Here is a 15214-nt window from a genome sequence, read left to right as displayed (position 1 = left end):
GGGGAAAGGAAACCCATAAGCTGTAGCAGGGGAATGTTAAAAGGCTGTTAACAAAGTGGCTGCTGTGTTGATACAAACATCGCAACGCTACCCCGCGGCCCTCATAAAATATATGAACTGACACTTCAAAGAGACAAGACTCGTTGTCACTGCCAAACTGCCCGAGAGATTAGATCAGCCGAACAGACGACTGTACACTTTGACCATTTTCTCTCTGCTGTACATGCAGGACAATGTACATTAGTTGACTTTAATTCACTTGTTATTGTAGGGTGTTAATCCAGCCAGGCCAGGGAACCGGGCCAAATTAAAATCTCTCATTGTTTTCTCTCTGAGATCAATTTCTACTAAATGAATAAACTCACATTCAGTAGATACTTTAGGTGCTAATTATAACAACATTACTAGCTTCTGCATTACAATGTATAACAATGTAATCTGTTGCAAATACGTTTATCTCTAAAACGATCGAACCAGGGACCTGCGTGGAAAAATAAAAGTGATGAAGTAAGCCAATAAATGATGGAAAATTATTTTGTGTACATTATGTTCAGTACTGCAACAAGATGAGGAAGCTTTTAAAGAGAAGTATAAAAGTTGTCAGAGAGGGAGGAGATGCTTGTTTTGGAAGAATTAAATTCTGTCACATTGAGAAGTTCGTCATTAAATTACATTTTCTCCTCACAGTGGATGTCTGTTCTTCTAAAGGTTTAAAAACAGCCAAAATAGGCATCAAGGAACAGGCGAAGTGTCTTTGAATTAAATCCCCCAGACCTCTAAAACATCAGCATCGAAATACTTCCTCTGTATGGTGTTTTTTTTTGTCTACTGAAAGTCACTTAAGACAATAAATATTAAAGATTGTAATGTCTTAAACAATATATTTTATGACAGACCTTTCTTTCTGAATACCCTTTACCTGATCATAGAGCTCCTTCATCACGATATCAGAAAGAATACGGGCTGTGAGGTTGAGCGTGGCTTTACAGGCGACGACAAAAGACATAACAGAGGAGGAAATGCAAATATGTTGGCTTATTCCCAACAGACTGAGGCTCACAGTAATAATGAGAGGGGCGGAGGGAGACAAGTAGAGCCATGGGCCAAGAGCCGGCTGCCAAACAACAATAAAAAGCACTTGTGTATGATAGATCAAGCTGTGAGAGGAAGATGAAGGGCACGCCGGGGTCAGATAGATAGAAATCCTCTGTGATCTCCCCCCATATTTCACAAACACCGTCTGTAGCGTTACAGCAGACACAGAGGGGAGACAGATGGCACGGAGGGAAGATAGTATATAGAAAGGAAAACAGAAGCACACAAAGAGACCGAGAAAGAAACAATGAAAGGAGGAACTAGACGTGGATGGATTAGGGGACAATGGGCTCCTGGGCACAGACATGTTAAAGACCCCCCCACCCGTCCTGCATAAGAGCAAGGAGACACAAAACGACCACAAACGATGCAGCTGCGTTGTTTAGTTTCTCTTTGTAGTCACTCTGTGTCTCTTTGTGGTCGTTTTGTGTCTCTCTGTAGTTGTTTTGAGTCTTTGTGGTTGTTTCGTGTCTCTTTGTGATCGTTTTGCATCTCTTTGAAATCTCACTGGTTGTTTTGCCTCATTTTGTATCTTGTGCGTTTTTGTAGTCATTTTGCGTTTCTTTGTGGTCGTTTTGTGTCTTGTTGAAGTCAAGTTGTGTCTCTGTAGCCATTTTGTGTCTTTTTGTAGTCAAGTTGTGTATCTTAGTAGCCATTACCTGTCTCTTTGTAGTCAAGTTGTATCTCTTTGTGGTCAAGCTGTGCCTCTTTGTAGCCATTTTGTGTCTCTTTGTAGTCAAGTTGTGTCTCTGTAGCTATTTTGTGTCTCTTTGTGATCAAGTTGAGCCTCTTTGTAGCCATTTTGTGTCTCTTTGCAGTGAAGTTTTTTTTTTTTAAACTATTTTGTGTTCGTTTAGAGTCCCTATGTAGTCGTTGCGACTCTCTGGTTGTTTTGCGTCTCTTTATGGTTGTTTTGCATCTTCGGAGTTGTCATGCCTGTTTTGAGTTGTTTTGCATCCCTTAATAGTCTTTTTGTGTCCCTTTGTGGTTGTTCACTTCTAATAAGAAATATTAAAAGTCACTTCAAACTGAGGCTCTGGCCCTCCCCTGACTGTCCCCTGCCCCTGAGCCTGTGCTCGGTAGGCCCGTTCAGAAATCTATCCATGGAACTAGAGGGTCCTGCAGGACATCTGGGAGATGGCTAGTTGACCTCTGGAGCTTCTGTGCTGCATGGCTGGCTGAACATATTGGATCCCATTTTAGAGAGGGGCTGAAGGTGGAGGGAAGGGGTGAGATGGGGAAGCTCTGTGGTTTAGGTGTGAACCGGGCCTTTCTCACATTAATCATGGTCAGGTGGAACACTGAATGAACCTGAGCAGCCGCCCCTCCCTGCTCTTTACCGCAGCTTAAAGATGATGGAACGCCAGAAACCCACTGGGGCTTTCTAGGAGAACGCTGTACGATGTATATAGATTACTAGAGAAACAGTACAGGGGAATACACAAGGGAATGTATTTCAGACTAACACACCAATACTTTGAACTGTTTAACTTGTCTGCTGGAGCTCGTTGGCTCTTGCCTCCTCCTAAAAAATCTATTAAAGCACAGATTTGCCAGACCTTATAGGAGTGTGACGACTGATGAGTATTTAAAAATCTCTCTGCCTCTCTGTGTGTCTCCTCAGCTATGGATCAATAACTCTTTTATACTGTCTATAATTGAAATGCACGGAGCCTGAGGTGATTTAGTTGGCTTTAATTTCCTTGTTCATTATGAATACAAATATAAGCCCAAGGACATCAGATCTCCATTCATCTTCAAAACACACACAAACACATGCACTCATTCCTGCCCCTATTAACTGAGATGTACCTCAGTTACAGACATTCAACGCATCCATTCATAAAGGACATTATTGCTGCAACCCATGATCATTTTCATTGTTGATTAATCTGCTGATTATTATCTCAATCTAATGTACAAAATCCTAAAAAAAAATGCCTGTTACAAGTTCCCAGAATGCAAGTTGACATATTCAGATGTCCAGAAACATTTGAAAAAGGTCCAAAACCCAAAGACATACAGTTCACTATCATTGAAAACAAAGGAAATCAACAACTATTCACATTTTGAAAGCTGGAACCTTTACATTTTTGTTATATTTCCTTGCAAAATGACTGAAACAATGCATTGGTTATCAATATTGTTGTAGATATATTTTGTGGCAATCAAATTATTTATTAACCAGCTCGATTAGCTGATTTATAATTAATTTGATTTGAATTTAATAAAGCACACGTGGTATTTGAGAGACTTATACTGATTTTTTATTTATGAATGAATATAACAATCGTACGTCAGGCCAATAACAATTGGGAACAATCTGTCTTTACCAAAGCCTAAAAGGTGTCTGAGAAGTGAGAAGGCTCCTATTTAATAAAAGGCACTAACCACTTCCCATCTCTACCCCTACTTTAGTCCGCTACCTGTACACTTTACCCTCAGAGAAGGCCAAATTACAGGGGGGGAAAGAGAGGAAAGTGGCATGAGCATGGTAGAATGAGGAGGAAAGAGCAAAAGGAGTGCAGGACCTCGTTAAAAGCCCCTCTGTGACAGCTGAGGAAAGGCTGCAGCTCCGAGTCATTAAATGTGGCTGAAGTCGGGGTGAGTGACTCAAAAAAAAAAGACAGGACAGAAAGAGCTGGTTTCAGAGGCGAGTGCTGCAAAATGAGGAGAGGAGCGCCCAGTTTGAAATGGGAAATCAAGTAGTAGCTCGCTAAGGTGAAAGCAGAGAAGCGATGAGAATGAGACAGAGAAGCCAAAACTGTTAGTATCTATTTTAACCACAGTTTTTTGATCCTGGTCTTTGAACGGCGAGACCGTAATCTATTACATAAAAATAAAAAATGTGAGGCTGGACATGCATCATTTCCTGTGAATTCCTCAAACCTGTGAGGGCAAATATTTTCAGAAAGACCTTTTCATACATCATCAGAAGAGGTGTTTTCTGACCGGAGGAACTGTTTCATAGTAAGATTTTTTATTGTGACCGCACCGCAAGAACTAGGAACAATCGTAGCTCAGCGTTCTGAGGGACTCCTATTTCAGAGTAGGTCATTTCCCAGCACAAGAGGAACCATGAGTGACGTGGGTGACGCATTGTACGGTGATTGGTCGAACTCATGATCCAATGCGGCACCGTTTTTAAAAACCTGTTAGCCGTGTAAACAACAGACAACACAAAACACAAAAAAATGAATGGAATAAAACACGGACAAATGGACCAAAATTGAAGTCCTGAAGTTAACTTGTTCATAAGACACCCACTCAGACCTATAAAAAAACAATATACGACTAAAATTTCAACTTCAACAAACACGTCACAACTTGTGAACTCAGGGCTTTCAGAAACTTTCCACTTACGAGGTCGCGAATACCACAAGACGGGGGCGTTCATATGGACTCTTCTCGTGAATATAGTAAACAAGATCCCATTTGAAGGCACCATTTGTTAATGCAGGAGCTGACAGGAAGTAAACTTGGACCAAAACTGTTGCCCTAGCAACAGAATGGCAATGGAAAAGGTCTATACCATATCCCCTGGGGAGTTAAACAAGTGCTACCTTCACAGAAGGCAACATTCACATTATGCACATCATTTAATAGGCACGTCAGAGTTTATGCAAAAACTCAGTTTAACGATGGGAATGATGGGGAACAAAATGTGCTGTTTTGGCTTTCTACGGCTCGGCAACCAGCGAACTCACAGGAGCTTTGACCTCTGTAACATCAAAAATATATTTCCCCTCATTGAGTCTTCATTCATTCAATCCTCGAATTTTCAGTCACGGACACCGAGTCTGGCAAATAGCACAAATGAATAATTCAACAGTTGAGGCAGCCTATCAGAGAAACTAACTCCTCTGGTGTTTGGAGGATCTCAGATAGTGGTAGAAATCCAACAGTCGCCACACGCCTAATGAATAAGAGCGTCAATAACAACAGCCTTTACATTTGGAAATAAGCTTTCTGATCCTTCAAATCTCCAGGCACCACTCAGGGTTCAAGAAATGTCCGGTTTGATTTCTATGCAGCGGAGTAACATCGATACAATTCACAAAACATTCAGCTCTCAAAGACTTTTCTCACACTTTGACATATTAAAACATTCCCCAGACACTGACTATATTCCTCTACCGTCAGGCTCTTTTGCGGTGTCAATCAGGTGGGAATTCAGTATTCATTTTCTATTTTGGTTTCCAATATGTCACTTAATACATTCTCAACTGCTAGTGTCTCATCCATTCCTCCTCATACGACTTCACAAAGCCTAAAAATCATCCTCCAAACTGCTGATTTAGTGTTACAGTTGAATATTTTAAACACTTCAAACAAGATGTACTTTGAATTGACTTGCAACTCAGGTTCAGTGTTTCTACTCTGCCAGGCAACTTTCGATGAAAGGTGAAGTAATATCTCTGCTCCGTCTTTTCCGACGCTAAAAGCACTGCTTTAAACAAAAACAGCGGGAAAAAAAAACCCCTGCTTTTAATCCGCGAACGCCCTGACAAAGATGGAGACTTCCTCGTGAGCTTTTGAGCATTTCAAAGTCATCCTATCAAGGAGGGAAATCTAGAGATGAGTGTCTGGGGAACAAAAACACTGGAGGGAGAGGACTCTCATTTGGCTTCACTTTGGCAGCCATGTTCCCCGGGCTGATGGATGAAGGGAGAAACTCATCTCATGACTAATTATTTATCTTCCCTCCAGAACTGTAGCGTCTGGGGGTTGGAAATAACACAACCCCTCTGACCAAGTAGTAAACAAACTAGAATGATGGAGGTGAGTCTCCTCTTCCTCCCTCACAACACTGTAGAGCATGGCTGCCATACATGCAGCCCACAGGCAAAATCTGGCAGCTTATATATTTCTACCCTCCTATGGTTGTGTGAGTATTTCTTAAATAGAGTGATGTTATTATGACTGAATTTTAATATGTGCGATTCATTGCTTTTGGATTCAACAACATCATTGTTGCCAATTAGGGCTGTCACTCAAATAATTAAGAACTAACACATAATTTTTTGAAATGCAAGATATTTCCATCTACGCTGTTGAAATGCTTCCACACATGACAGCACTATTGCCAATAGGGAAACACATTTTTAAGTAAGCTAGAGTATTAACCAGAACAACAAATAAAAAATGTATTAATTTCTGTGGAGGCCATTCAAGTTCTTTCACAACAAAACTGGGAAAATGATTTCTTTATGGACTTCCCTGCCACATGGGCGTGTTGACAAGTTGAAACAGGAAAGATTTGGCCCAAAAAATGTTGCCACAAGGTTGGAAGCACACTATCTTAACTCCATTAGTCTATCGACAAAAACATATTTCTGCAACTTTTTTGATCATCAATATAATGTTTAAGTTATTTTTCAAGCAATAGTGTCAAACTTTCTCTGGTTCCAGCTTCTCAAATGTGAGAATTGTCTGCTTTTCCTTGACTTGCACATTAGTAAATTGTCTGTTTTGGACTAGAATATAGTAATACAAAAGTTGCCATGTGTACACTGAAAGAGTTATTGATTGCTGTAATCATTCCTCTTGTGATACTAGCAGTGTAGTGGTACCTTTGCTGCCCAAGTAGACTGTAAGAATGGGATACAAAATTTTCAGTCTTTCTTTTTTCGTGCAGAAATGCATTCTGAATTTTAACCAATAATAATACAAAGTTTTAGCAGCCTGAATCAGACAAATCGAGTTGATATCTTTCAAACTTACATTTTACATTTTAGTACAAAATATTCGTAGCTACTGTATATCTATGAAAAGTAATGCACTGTAATTCTTATATATCCCACGAAATTAATTCTTATGTAATCCATGTCATCGTGAACCAGGAAGTATAAAGAGCGGCAAACGCCGTATAGGGAGGAGGTCGGGGTGGATGGGTGGGTCCAAAAACACAGGACTTTCACCCAGGAAACTCGCTGATCAATTTTCCATGTAACTTCTGTACTTAAGTTACGACACTTCCGTAGTTATTTTAACACAAACCAAAAATTGTTCCTAAACCTTACTAAGTAGTTTTGTTGCCTAAACCTAACCAAGTTGTTTCCTGTGAAGACTGAAGTTTATTTAGAAGACTTTATGCATGTAGCGAGCGGACACGTGTTGCTGTATATTCGTAAATGCGAGAAAAATGAAGAATAACTTATTGTAAGATATCATACAGACCGTTGTATGCAGATACGTTGTTCCTTGGTGAGCTGTGGAGGGATATGACCGGCAGTCACGTGTTGCCATAAAAAAAACACGGGACATAAACTGACACACAACGGCCAGGATCTGTTTTATATCTTGGTAGATACCAGCTCGATGTGGCTACTTGCTGAAGCCTTATATTATATATTTTTAAAACAACTACTGCATTTTTGCACAGGACAAGGATTTTGTGGTTTCCATTAGTCGCTCTACAAAGTTATCACTTCACAAGCAGTATGGAAACTCTTTTAATGAACATATGGCAGGTGACTCTTGTATTAAAATATACTTGAAGCAGAACCTTAAGGATTCTCCTTAATGGTTCCCTGTGGAGTTTTGGACTTACAGTATGCAGCTGTTTTTCTATGTGTTGGTCTTTGTTTTGTTCATCTCAAGCACACGCACGAGGATGCTCCTGCATGCACGCATGTAGGTGACGTGATATACACAGTCTAACCAATGGTTTCACACTGTTCCACTGATTAACAGGTGTCAGTAACACGCCAAGATATAGCCTTTGGAGCAATGCACCAGCAAAGGCAGAGAAGAGGAAGGCTGCTGACAAGTAAACACAAATGTAAACAGTGCTGGATTTAAAATTGTCAATCTGTCAACTTTCGTGACATTGAACCACAGACACTGAACTGAACAGTCAGAACTAAAATTAAATAAAAATTAACTGAATATACACAACTATTATAACCTTGATACACACAATGAGTTACGGTGAGTAACACTGACTGAGAACATTTTGTTCCTTTACAAGTGAACTCCCCGGGGCACCTTTAATCAAGGAGATGAGAACCTTATTATCATCGTAATAATGTTGTTTTCTCGATGATGGTGATGTTATCTAATGACCCAGTTTAGCCTTTAGTCCACCACAGTTTATCTCTTGGGCTATAAGATGTGCTACAGAGACCACGCTTTACTGTAGAATCACACTCAGTTTAAAGCTGAGCAGACACCTACCAGGAGGCTAATAGAGGGAGGTCTGTGTCCTCCTGCACTTTGAGCTCCTCTAATCTCATATTCATGTATTCAAGGTGAGAGGAGAGGAGCAGCTACAAGTGAGAGCTGAATGGGTCAGAGAACAGAGACGAAGAGGGGGTAGAAGCTCTGGTTGAAAGAAGGAAAGAAGTGAGATGGGAGGAGAAAAGCCCCGACTCGCTCTCATCCGTCCATGAACCTATCAGCGGATCGTGACGATGAGAAGAAAGGCTCGGGTCCTGTAGCTCCAGATCAAAGGGAATCCCCATCTGATCCAAATGTCGTTTGAATGTTTTATGGCAGACAAGACGTTGAGGTGAGGCTCGGATAAGATGTGGCTCGAGAGAGCTCTGATCGGAGGTAGCCTGTCATTTTCAGATGAGAGCGTCACATCGGGGAGCTTTTTCTTTCTGAGCACATAAACTGTACATATACATAATTCTAAATGCTGAGCAAATATATATCTTAGTGCCGTATGATTGGATTTTCAAAGTCCCATTCCCTTTACATTATGTCTTCATATTGTCAGTCACTGAAGTCATTATTCAGCTGTACACACAGTAAAGAAACACAAAGCAGAATAACAGAGCACTGAAATACTGAGATATGAAGCACACAGCAGACGCCCACGTACACATATTTAAACAGACACATATCCAGGTGGTTTTTTTTACGATTTTGAAAAAAAAATTTAATGCCAGAATCAGTATATTTGCTTCATTTGAGTCTATGCGGAGATAGAAAGGATATTACCGCTTTTATTGTTGTAGTCGGAGTAACGTAACGTCATATCCGTTCTGTATCCGTCAACCAAAACAAACCGCAGCTGGTTGCAGCGAGCCGAAATGAGAAAGTGCACCCTCACCTTTTAAATCCAATGTGGTAAACACTACACATCCAGTAAAGTATGGAAATACTTTGGGTTTTACACGTTGATAGGAAAAGCAGAGCTAGACATCACGGCTAAAGCTGCATGCTAACTCTGTCACGGACAGAAAACGTTATCGTACTGCGGTAACGTGCTGTCAAGCCAGCCGTCACTCTCATCTCCGTGGTCAAAACGACCGATGCTACAACTGTAGACCATACATATACTGACATTTATGTTAAATGCATTCAAACGGCCCCGATGGAGCTGACCATGGATGTATAAAGAGAACGGAGGTGACGGGAGAGCTAGCGACGGACTTGGAGAAGTTAGAGGAAGTATACACGTGTCACTATGTCCGGTTTTCAAAGTAAGGTGTTAACAAAGGAACTGTATATACAAAATACATTTATGGAAATAAGATTGATTGGACATGTCCCTTTATAAACTAAAAATAAAATAACACTAATTTGTGAGAGTCTTTATTCTTGATTGATATATCTGACTTCAGGACATCTCTGACTACATACAGGCTGAAAATCAAACATTATTACTGTATTAATTTAGATATTTTCCAAAGTAAAAGTCCCTAGAAGTGCATGATTCAACTTTTTCCCATAGTCTAGTGTTAAAAAAGTTAACAAAAATCGCAATAAATCATAATATCGAAACGCGATACTTTAAAATCTCAATGCATATCGAATCGGCACCCAAGTATCGTGATAGTATTGAATCAGCAGTAAGGTGTGTCGTCCCAGCCCTAATATCCAGTGTAACTGACGAACCAAACTGCAATGACACTAATTAATCTGTTATTGAAAAGTTAAGTATGATATATCATTCACATCTATTTTATTTTATTTCATCAACCATGAGCCCATTTCTATATGCTCACATCTTTATTCCTGCAAAGCTCTGTTTGTGGATAAACCCATAGAAATATATTCAATCATACATGAATGCTGCACAGAAACCTGACGTACAAGGATTATTTCCTCTGTCACAAAGCCCTTCAAGGATGCAGAGAAGCTATTGTGTTCAAAGCCTTGTTTCCTCAGAGGAGAGTGCCCAGGACGAGAGTATTTACAGTTTATTATGCAGATGCCATCGCTAAGCACTCTCATATAATGCAAATGCACAAACACATGCATGCTCTCAAACCCATTTTGAATTTAGCATGTTGTGCTGTCACATATTTTTCATTTCATTTGTGCATAATACTGTACATGAAAGGGGATTTTTTTTTGAAGCACTAACATTGTGAATACATCAACAAGGAAGTAAATGAGTGCAAAGAGTAATATGAATAATGCACACCTGAAAGAAGCTCTTATAGCTGTGTACAAGACTTTGAAGTCAAGATTGGGGACACATTTCATATCTCTAACTAAGCTCTAATGGATCAGGAAGACAAAAAAGGGCTCTAAGCCTGGGTCACTAGTGGATTGCAGCCTGTAATGGGTTAACTTGTTCCAGTTAGATGAGGAGATGGGAGGGGACTGGCACTCTGACGTCACTGCTGAAAGAGAAACTAAAAGGAGGATAAGAGACACATGTTTTTACTTTCTTTTACAGTTCTGAGAGATTTAGAAAAACCAACACACTCCAGGTAAAGTTGCAATTTGACATGTTTATAGTCTTGGCTTTAGTGAGTTTATTTCAGTGATTTCAAACACAGACAACTATAAATCTGGATTGACTTTAACTTTCTTTCTTTATTTCACCTTGTGTTTTCTAGACATGGCTTCTGCTGCTAGTAGTATGACTGCTGAGGATAATTTTCTTTGTTCCATCTGTCTGGATGTGTTCACTAAACCCGTGTCGATTCCCTGTGGGCACAACTTCTGTCTTGGCTGCATCACAGCCCACTGGGACATTAAGAACACTGTACTCCAATGTCCGCTGTGCAACGAGAAATACGTCAACAGGCCAATGCTTCAGGTTAACACTTTGATTGCTGAGATGGCCGCGAAGGTCAAGAAATCTGCTCAAGAAAGAGCGCAGAAAGATTGCGGTTCCCCTGAAAAAGTAGGAAATGGAGACGTGCTCTGTGATCGGTGCCCAGGGGCGAAGCAAGCAGCCGTCAAGTCCTGCTTAGTGTGCTTCATGTCTTTCTGTGCGACACATCTGGAGCCTCATCAGAGGATTCCAGCCATGAAAAGACACAAGCTGATCCACCCGGTGGAGAACCTGGAGGGCAGGATGTGCAAGACGCACGACGAGCCTTTGGAGCTGTTTTGCAGGGTGGATCAGATGTTCGCGTGCGAGTCCTGTAAAGATGGTGACCATAAAACCCACAAGATGGTGAGTCTGGAGGAGGAGGCCGAAATGAGGAAGACCCAGCTGGGAATAGAAAAGAAAGGCTCGGATCAGATGATCCAGGCGCGTCAGCAGAAAATCCGTGAGATCCAAGACTCAGTGGAGGCCAGCAGAAATAATGTGGCGAAGGGCCTGTCGTACAGCGAGCACGCGATGACTGCTGTGGCGGACTACATTAAGAGGAGCCAAGCAGAGCTGGCTGAGGTAATTGAGACGAAGCATAAAAACATTGAAACAGAGAGACAAGGCTTCATTAAAGAACTGGAGGAAGAAATTATGCAAATAAAGCAAAAAAAGGGGCAGCTTTATCAGGTCGCACTCACCAACGACGCCTTGGTTTTCCTTGAGAAATTCCTGACTCTCACCTTCACTCAGCCCCAGGTTAAGGACTGGTCCCAAGTGACTCTTAACAGTGATGTGTTCACCGAGCAGGACGCCGTGGCCGCGCTGATGACAACAGTGATGAGAGAAATAAGGATGCTGTGTGATCCTGACTTGAAAGAAATGCGGCGGCACGCTGTGGATGTGACTCTGGATCCCGACACAGCGAACCCTCTTCTCAACGTTTCTTCGGATGGGAAACAAGTCACGTATGGAGATAAAAAGAAGAATCTCCCACACAAACCAGAGCGGTTTGAACAAGTCCTTAACGTCCTTGCAAAGGAGGGTTTCACCAGGGGAAAATTCTACTACGAGGTCCAGGTTAAAGACAAAACAAACTGGGATTTAGGAGTGGTAAACCAGTCCATCAACAGGAATGGCGATATAAGATTGAGCCCCACGAATGGATACTGGACTATTTGGCTGAGAAAGGGGAATGAGTTGACAGCCAACGCCGGCCCTGCCGTTAACCTCCGCGTGAGGGAGATGCCTCAGAAGGTCGGGGTGTTTGTTGATTACGAGGCGGCTCAAGTTTCCTTCTACGACGCCGACACCAGGGCTTGCATCTTCTCCTTCACCGGATGCAAGTTCACCGAGAAGCTCTTTCCGTTCTTCAGCCCCTGCTCTAACGACAGTGACAAAAACTCAGCCCCCTTGATCATCACGCCTGTCACACACAACAGCTGAGTTTTGTTTTTTTCTGGATTTGTGAAAGACAAAGAGACGGGGCGAGGGACTCCGAGAGAGATCACAATAGTAGAGCGCTGAAATGATTTTTATCTGTGAAGCTCCGGTGTGTCATTCTGTTTCTCCCATCCATCAGTGTCAGAGCTGCATGTCAGTGTGTGTCGCCTGTCACACAGACGGCTGTAGATCTCCACATGCAGCCATCAGGACATTCAATACACACACACACACTGTGTCACTACACTACAGTCATACATCTCTCTGTGTTACAAAAATAAATCTTTGGCCATTCATTTTGATATTTTAAAGCTACTCTTGCCTGCCAACACACCAACAATGAGTGACATAGAATTACAAATATTTTATAGCACTTGCTTTGTGCCACATATCAGAACTGTTTACTTATGACATGATGGATGGGATTGATACTAGGGCTGTCAATCAATTTAAATAGTTAATCGTGATTAATCGCAAATTAATATATATATATATAATATATATTACAAAATGGTATCTGTTCAAAATGTACCTTAATGGGAGATTTGTCAAGTGTTTAATACTCTTATCAACATGGGAGTGTACAAATATGCTGCTTTATGCAAATGTATGTATATATTTATGATTAGAAATCAATTAGCAACACAAAAAAATTACAAATATTGGTCAGAAACCCTCACGGGTACTGCATTCAGCATAAAACAATATGCTCAAATCATAACATGGCAACTTGAAACCCAACAGGCAACAACATCTGTCAGTGTGTCAGTGTGTTGACTTGACTATGACTTGCCCCAAACTGCATGTGATTATCATAAAGTGGGCATGTCTGTAAAGGGGAGACTCGTGGGTACCCAAAGAACCCATTTACATTCACATATCTTGAGGTCAAAGGTCAAGGGACACCTTTGAAAATGGCCATGCCAGTTTTTCCTCACCAAAGTTTAGCGTAAGTTTGGAGCGTTATTTAACCTCCTTCATGACAAGCTAGTAAGACATGGTTGGTACTTTTAGCTTTAAAACTGAGCCCTCTACAACCTCCAAAAGAACGATTGCATTAATGCGTTAAAGAAATTAGTGCTGATAAAACAACTTTGTGTTAACAAATACAAAGACATAATGACAGAGGAAGAAGATGAGGCTGCTGAGAATACTCAGACTTAGTATAAAATTATGAAGAAAAACAATATACAACTAAAATTACAATATATTCACTTTTTATGCACTGAAAAATTAACTTCCATGGCCTCCGCCATTTCTGACAACGTCAACAAACACGTCACAACTTGTAAAATCGGAGCGTTAAGAAACTTTCCACCTACAAGGTCGTGAATACAACAAGAGGGGGGCGTTGATATGGACTCTTCTCGTGAACACGGTAAACACGACATGGGATGCACATCAGGACAGCGTATCCACCCCCGCCCCCCCGTTACACAACCAGCAATGAATAAATAAATCAGCACAGAAATTATTCAAAGAAATTAATCTGTTCTTCTAATGTGGCTCCGGATTTTCTCTATCAATTAATGTTATTCAGTTAAAAGTGTAGTTATTGAATGCATCAGTCACAACACTGGAGCCTGACTGGCACATAACGCCATTTCCTCTAATTAAAATCAGTCAAACCTGCTTTCCAAGTTCAAACAAAGCCAATCTGTCTGGTTAGGAGAGACTTTAAGCAACTGTTTATTGAGCAAAGCCAATTAAAGTCTGTTTGTTTGCCGGTGGGTAACATTTATTTCTGTTTGTGTTTTTAGAGTTGTGTAGATGTTTAGTTTTTTTTTTGACACTGTTCTCCCAAGAAGAACAATTGCATCAGTCAAATCGCCGTATGTTGAGTGCCAAAGCCCTCTGGAGGTCATAGGAGCAAAAGAAGGATGACTGATTTTTAAAAAGCATGATCACGATCATTCCCGAAGTTTAACCACATGTTTATTATTGTAACCATGACAACGAAGGTCCCCTAACTTTCATAAAGTACTCATTCTAACCTGAACCATAGTGTTTCCCCAAACCTAACCAAGTTGTTTTTGTGCCTAAAACCACCCAGTGTTATCTTGAATTCTTGAAGAAAACTTCTTGCATGCCTCCACGGAAAACATAATTTCAGATTCACATGGACAAGTAGCGTGCCTGCACCAGCGTGAGACTGTTTATACAAAAGTGTTTAGTAAAAAAAAAAAAAAATTAAGGTTTTAGCATAAATGCCTGTGTTTGGGAAGTAGTGAGAATACGACTGGATAAATGAGCCTTGGATTATACTGCATGAGTCGTGTGAGAGTTTGTAAACGGTTGTTGTGATATAGTTTTGCTTTTGTTAAACACAGTCCCGATTTACTTTTATTTAATTTATCAAGACTTCTCTCCGATTTTTGATTCTTCGTTTACAGTGGAGGCATGTGAGGAAAACAAAGTTTTAGTCAAGACTTCAAGGTAACACGGGGTGAGTAATTGATACACAAATGGTCATTTTGTGGGGTGATGTATTTAACCATAGTGTTGTCACATAGTTACTGATTTAACAGCAATCTGTAACGGTTTTGGAAGTCAGACAAATGATGTTGTGCTGCTGATAGACGGGCCGGACAAAGTATTATGTTACTTAATTTGCTGGACTTCTTTTATTTTTTGTCACGATGCTTGTTGTCTCTTAAATGAGGTTATTAA

The 15214-nt window shown here is 40.7% G+C and overlaps 2 protein-coding genes across 3 annotated transcripts in view; one reads left to right on the top strand and one right to left on the bottom strand.

Moving 5' to 3' along the window:
- LOC119494118 (ecto-NOX disulfide-thiol exchanger 2-like) overlaps positions 1-15214 on the bottom strand; it is a 200831-nt gene that overhangs the window by 119383 nt on the left and 66234 nt on the right. The gene's annotated exons all lie outside the window — the stretch shown is intronic.
- LOC119494121 (nuclear factor 7, brain-like) lies at positions 10550-12548 on the top strand. Its single transcript, XM_037779750.1, has 2 exons — positions 10550-10769; positions 10899-12548. Exon 2 carries the CDS (start codon positions 10901-10903, stop codon positions 12545-12547), a length of 1647 nt encoding a protein of 548 aa, XP_037635678.1. The 5' UTR covers positions 10550-10769; positions 10899-10900; the 3' UTR covers position 12548.

The sequence above is a fragment of the Sebastes umbrosus genome, chromosome 9 (assembly GCF_015220745.1).
Source record: "Sebastes umbrosus isolate fSebUmb1 chromosome 9, fSebUmb1.pri, whole genome shotgun sequence".
Lineage (NCBI taxonomy): Eukaryota > Metazoa > Chordata > Actinopteri > Perciformes > Sebastidae > Sebastes > Sebastes umbrosus.
The sequence above is the reverse complement of the archived record's forward strand: the minus strand, read 5'-3'. Positions and strand labels throughout refer to the sequence as shown.

Coding starts and splice junctions, on each gene's coding strand:
- LOC119494121 (XM_037779750.1), top strand. CDS start 10,901: ATGGCTTCTGCTGCTAGTAGTATGACTGCTGAGGATAATTTTCTTTGT.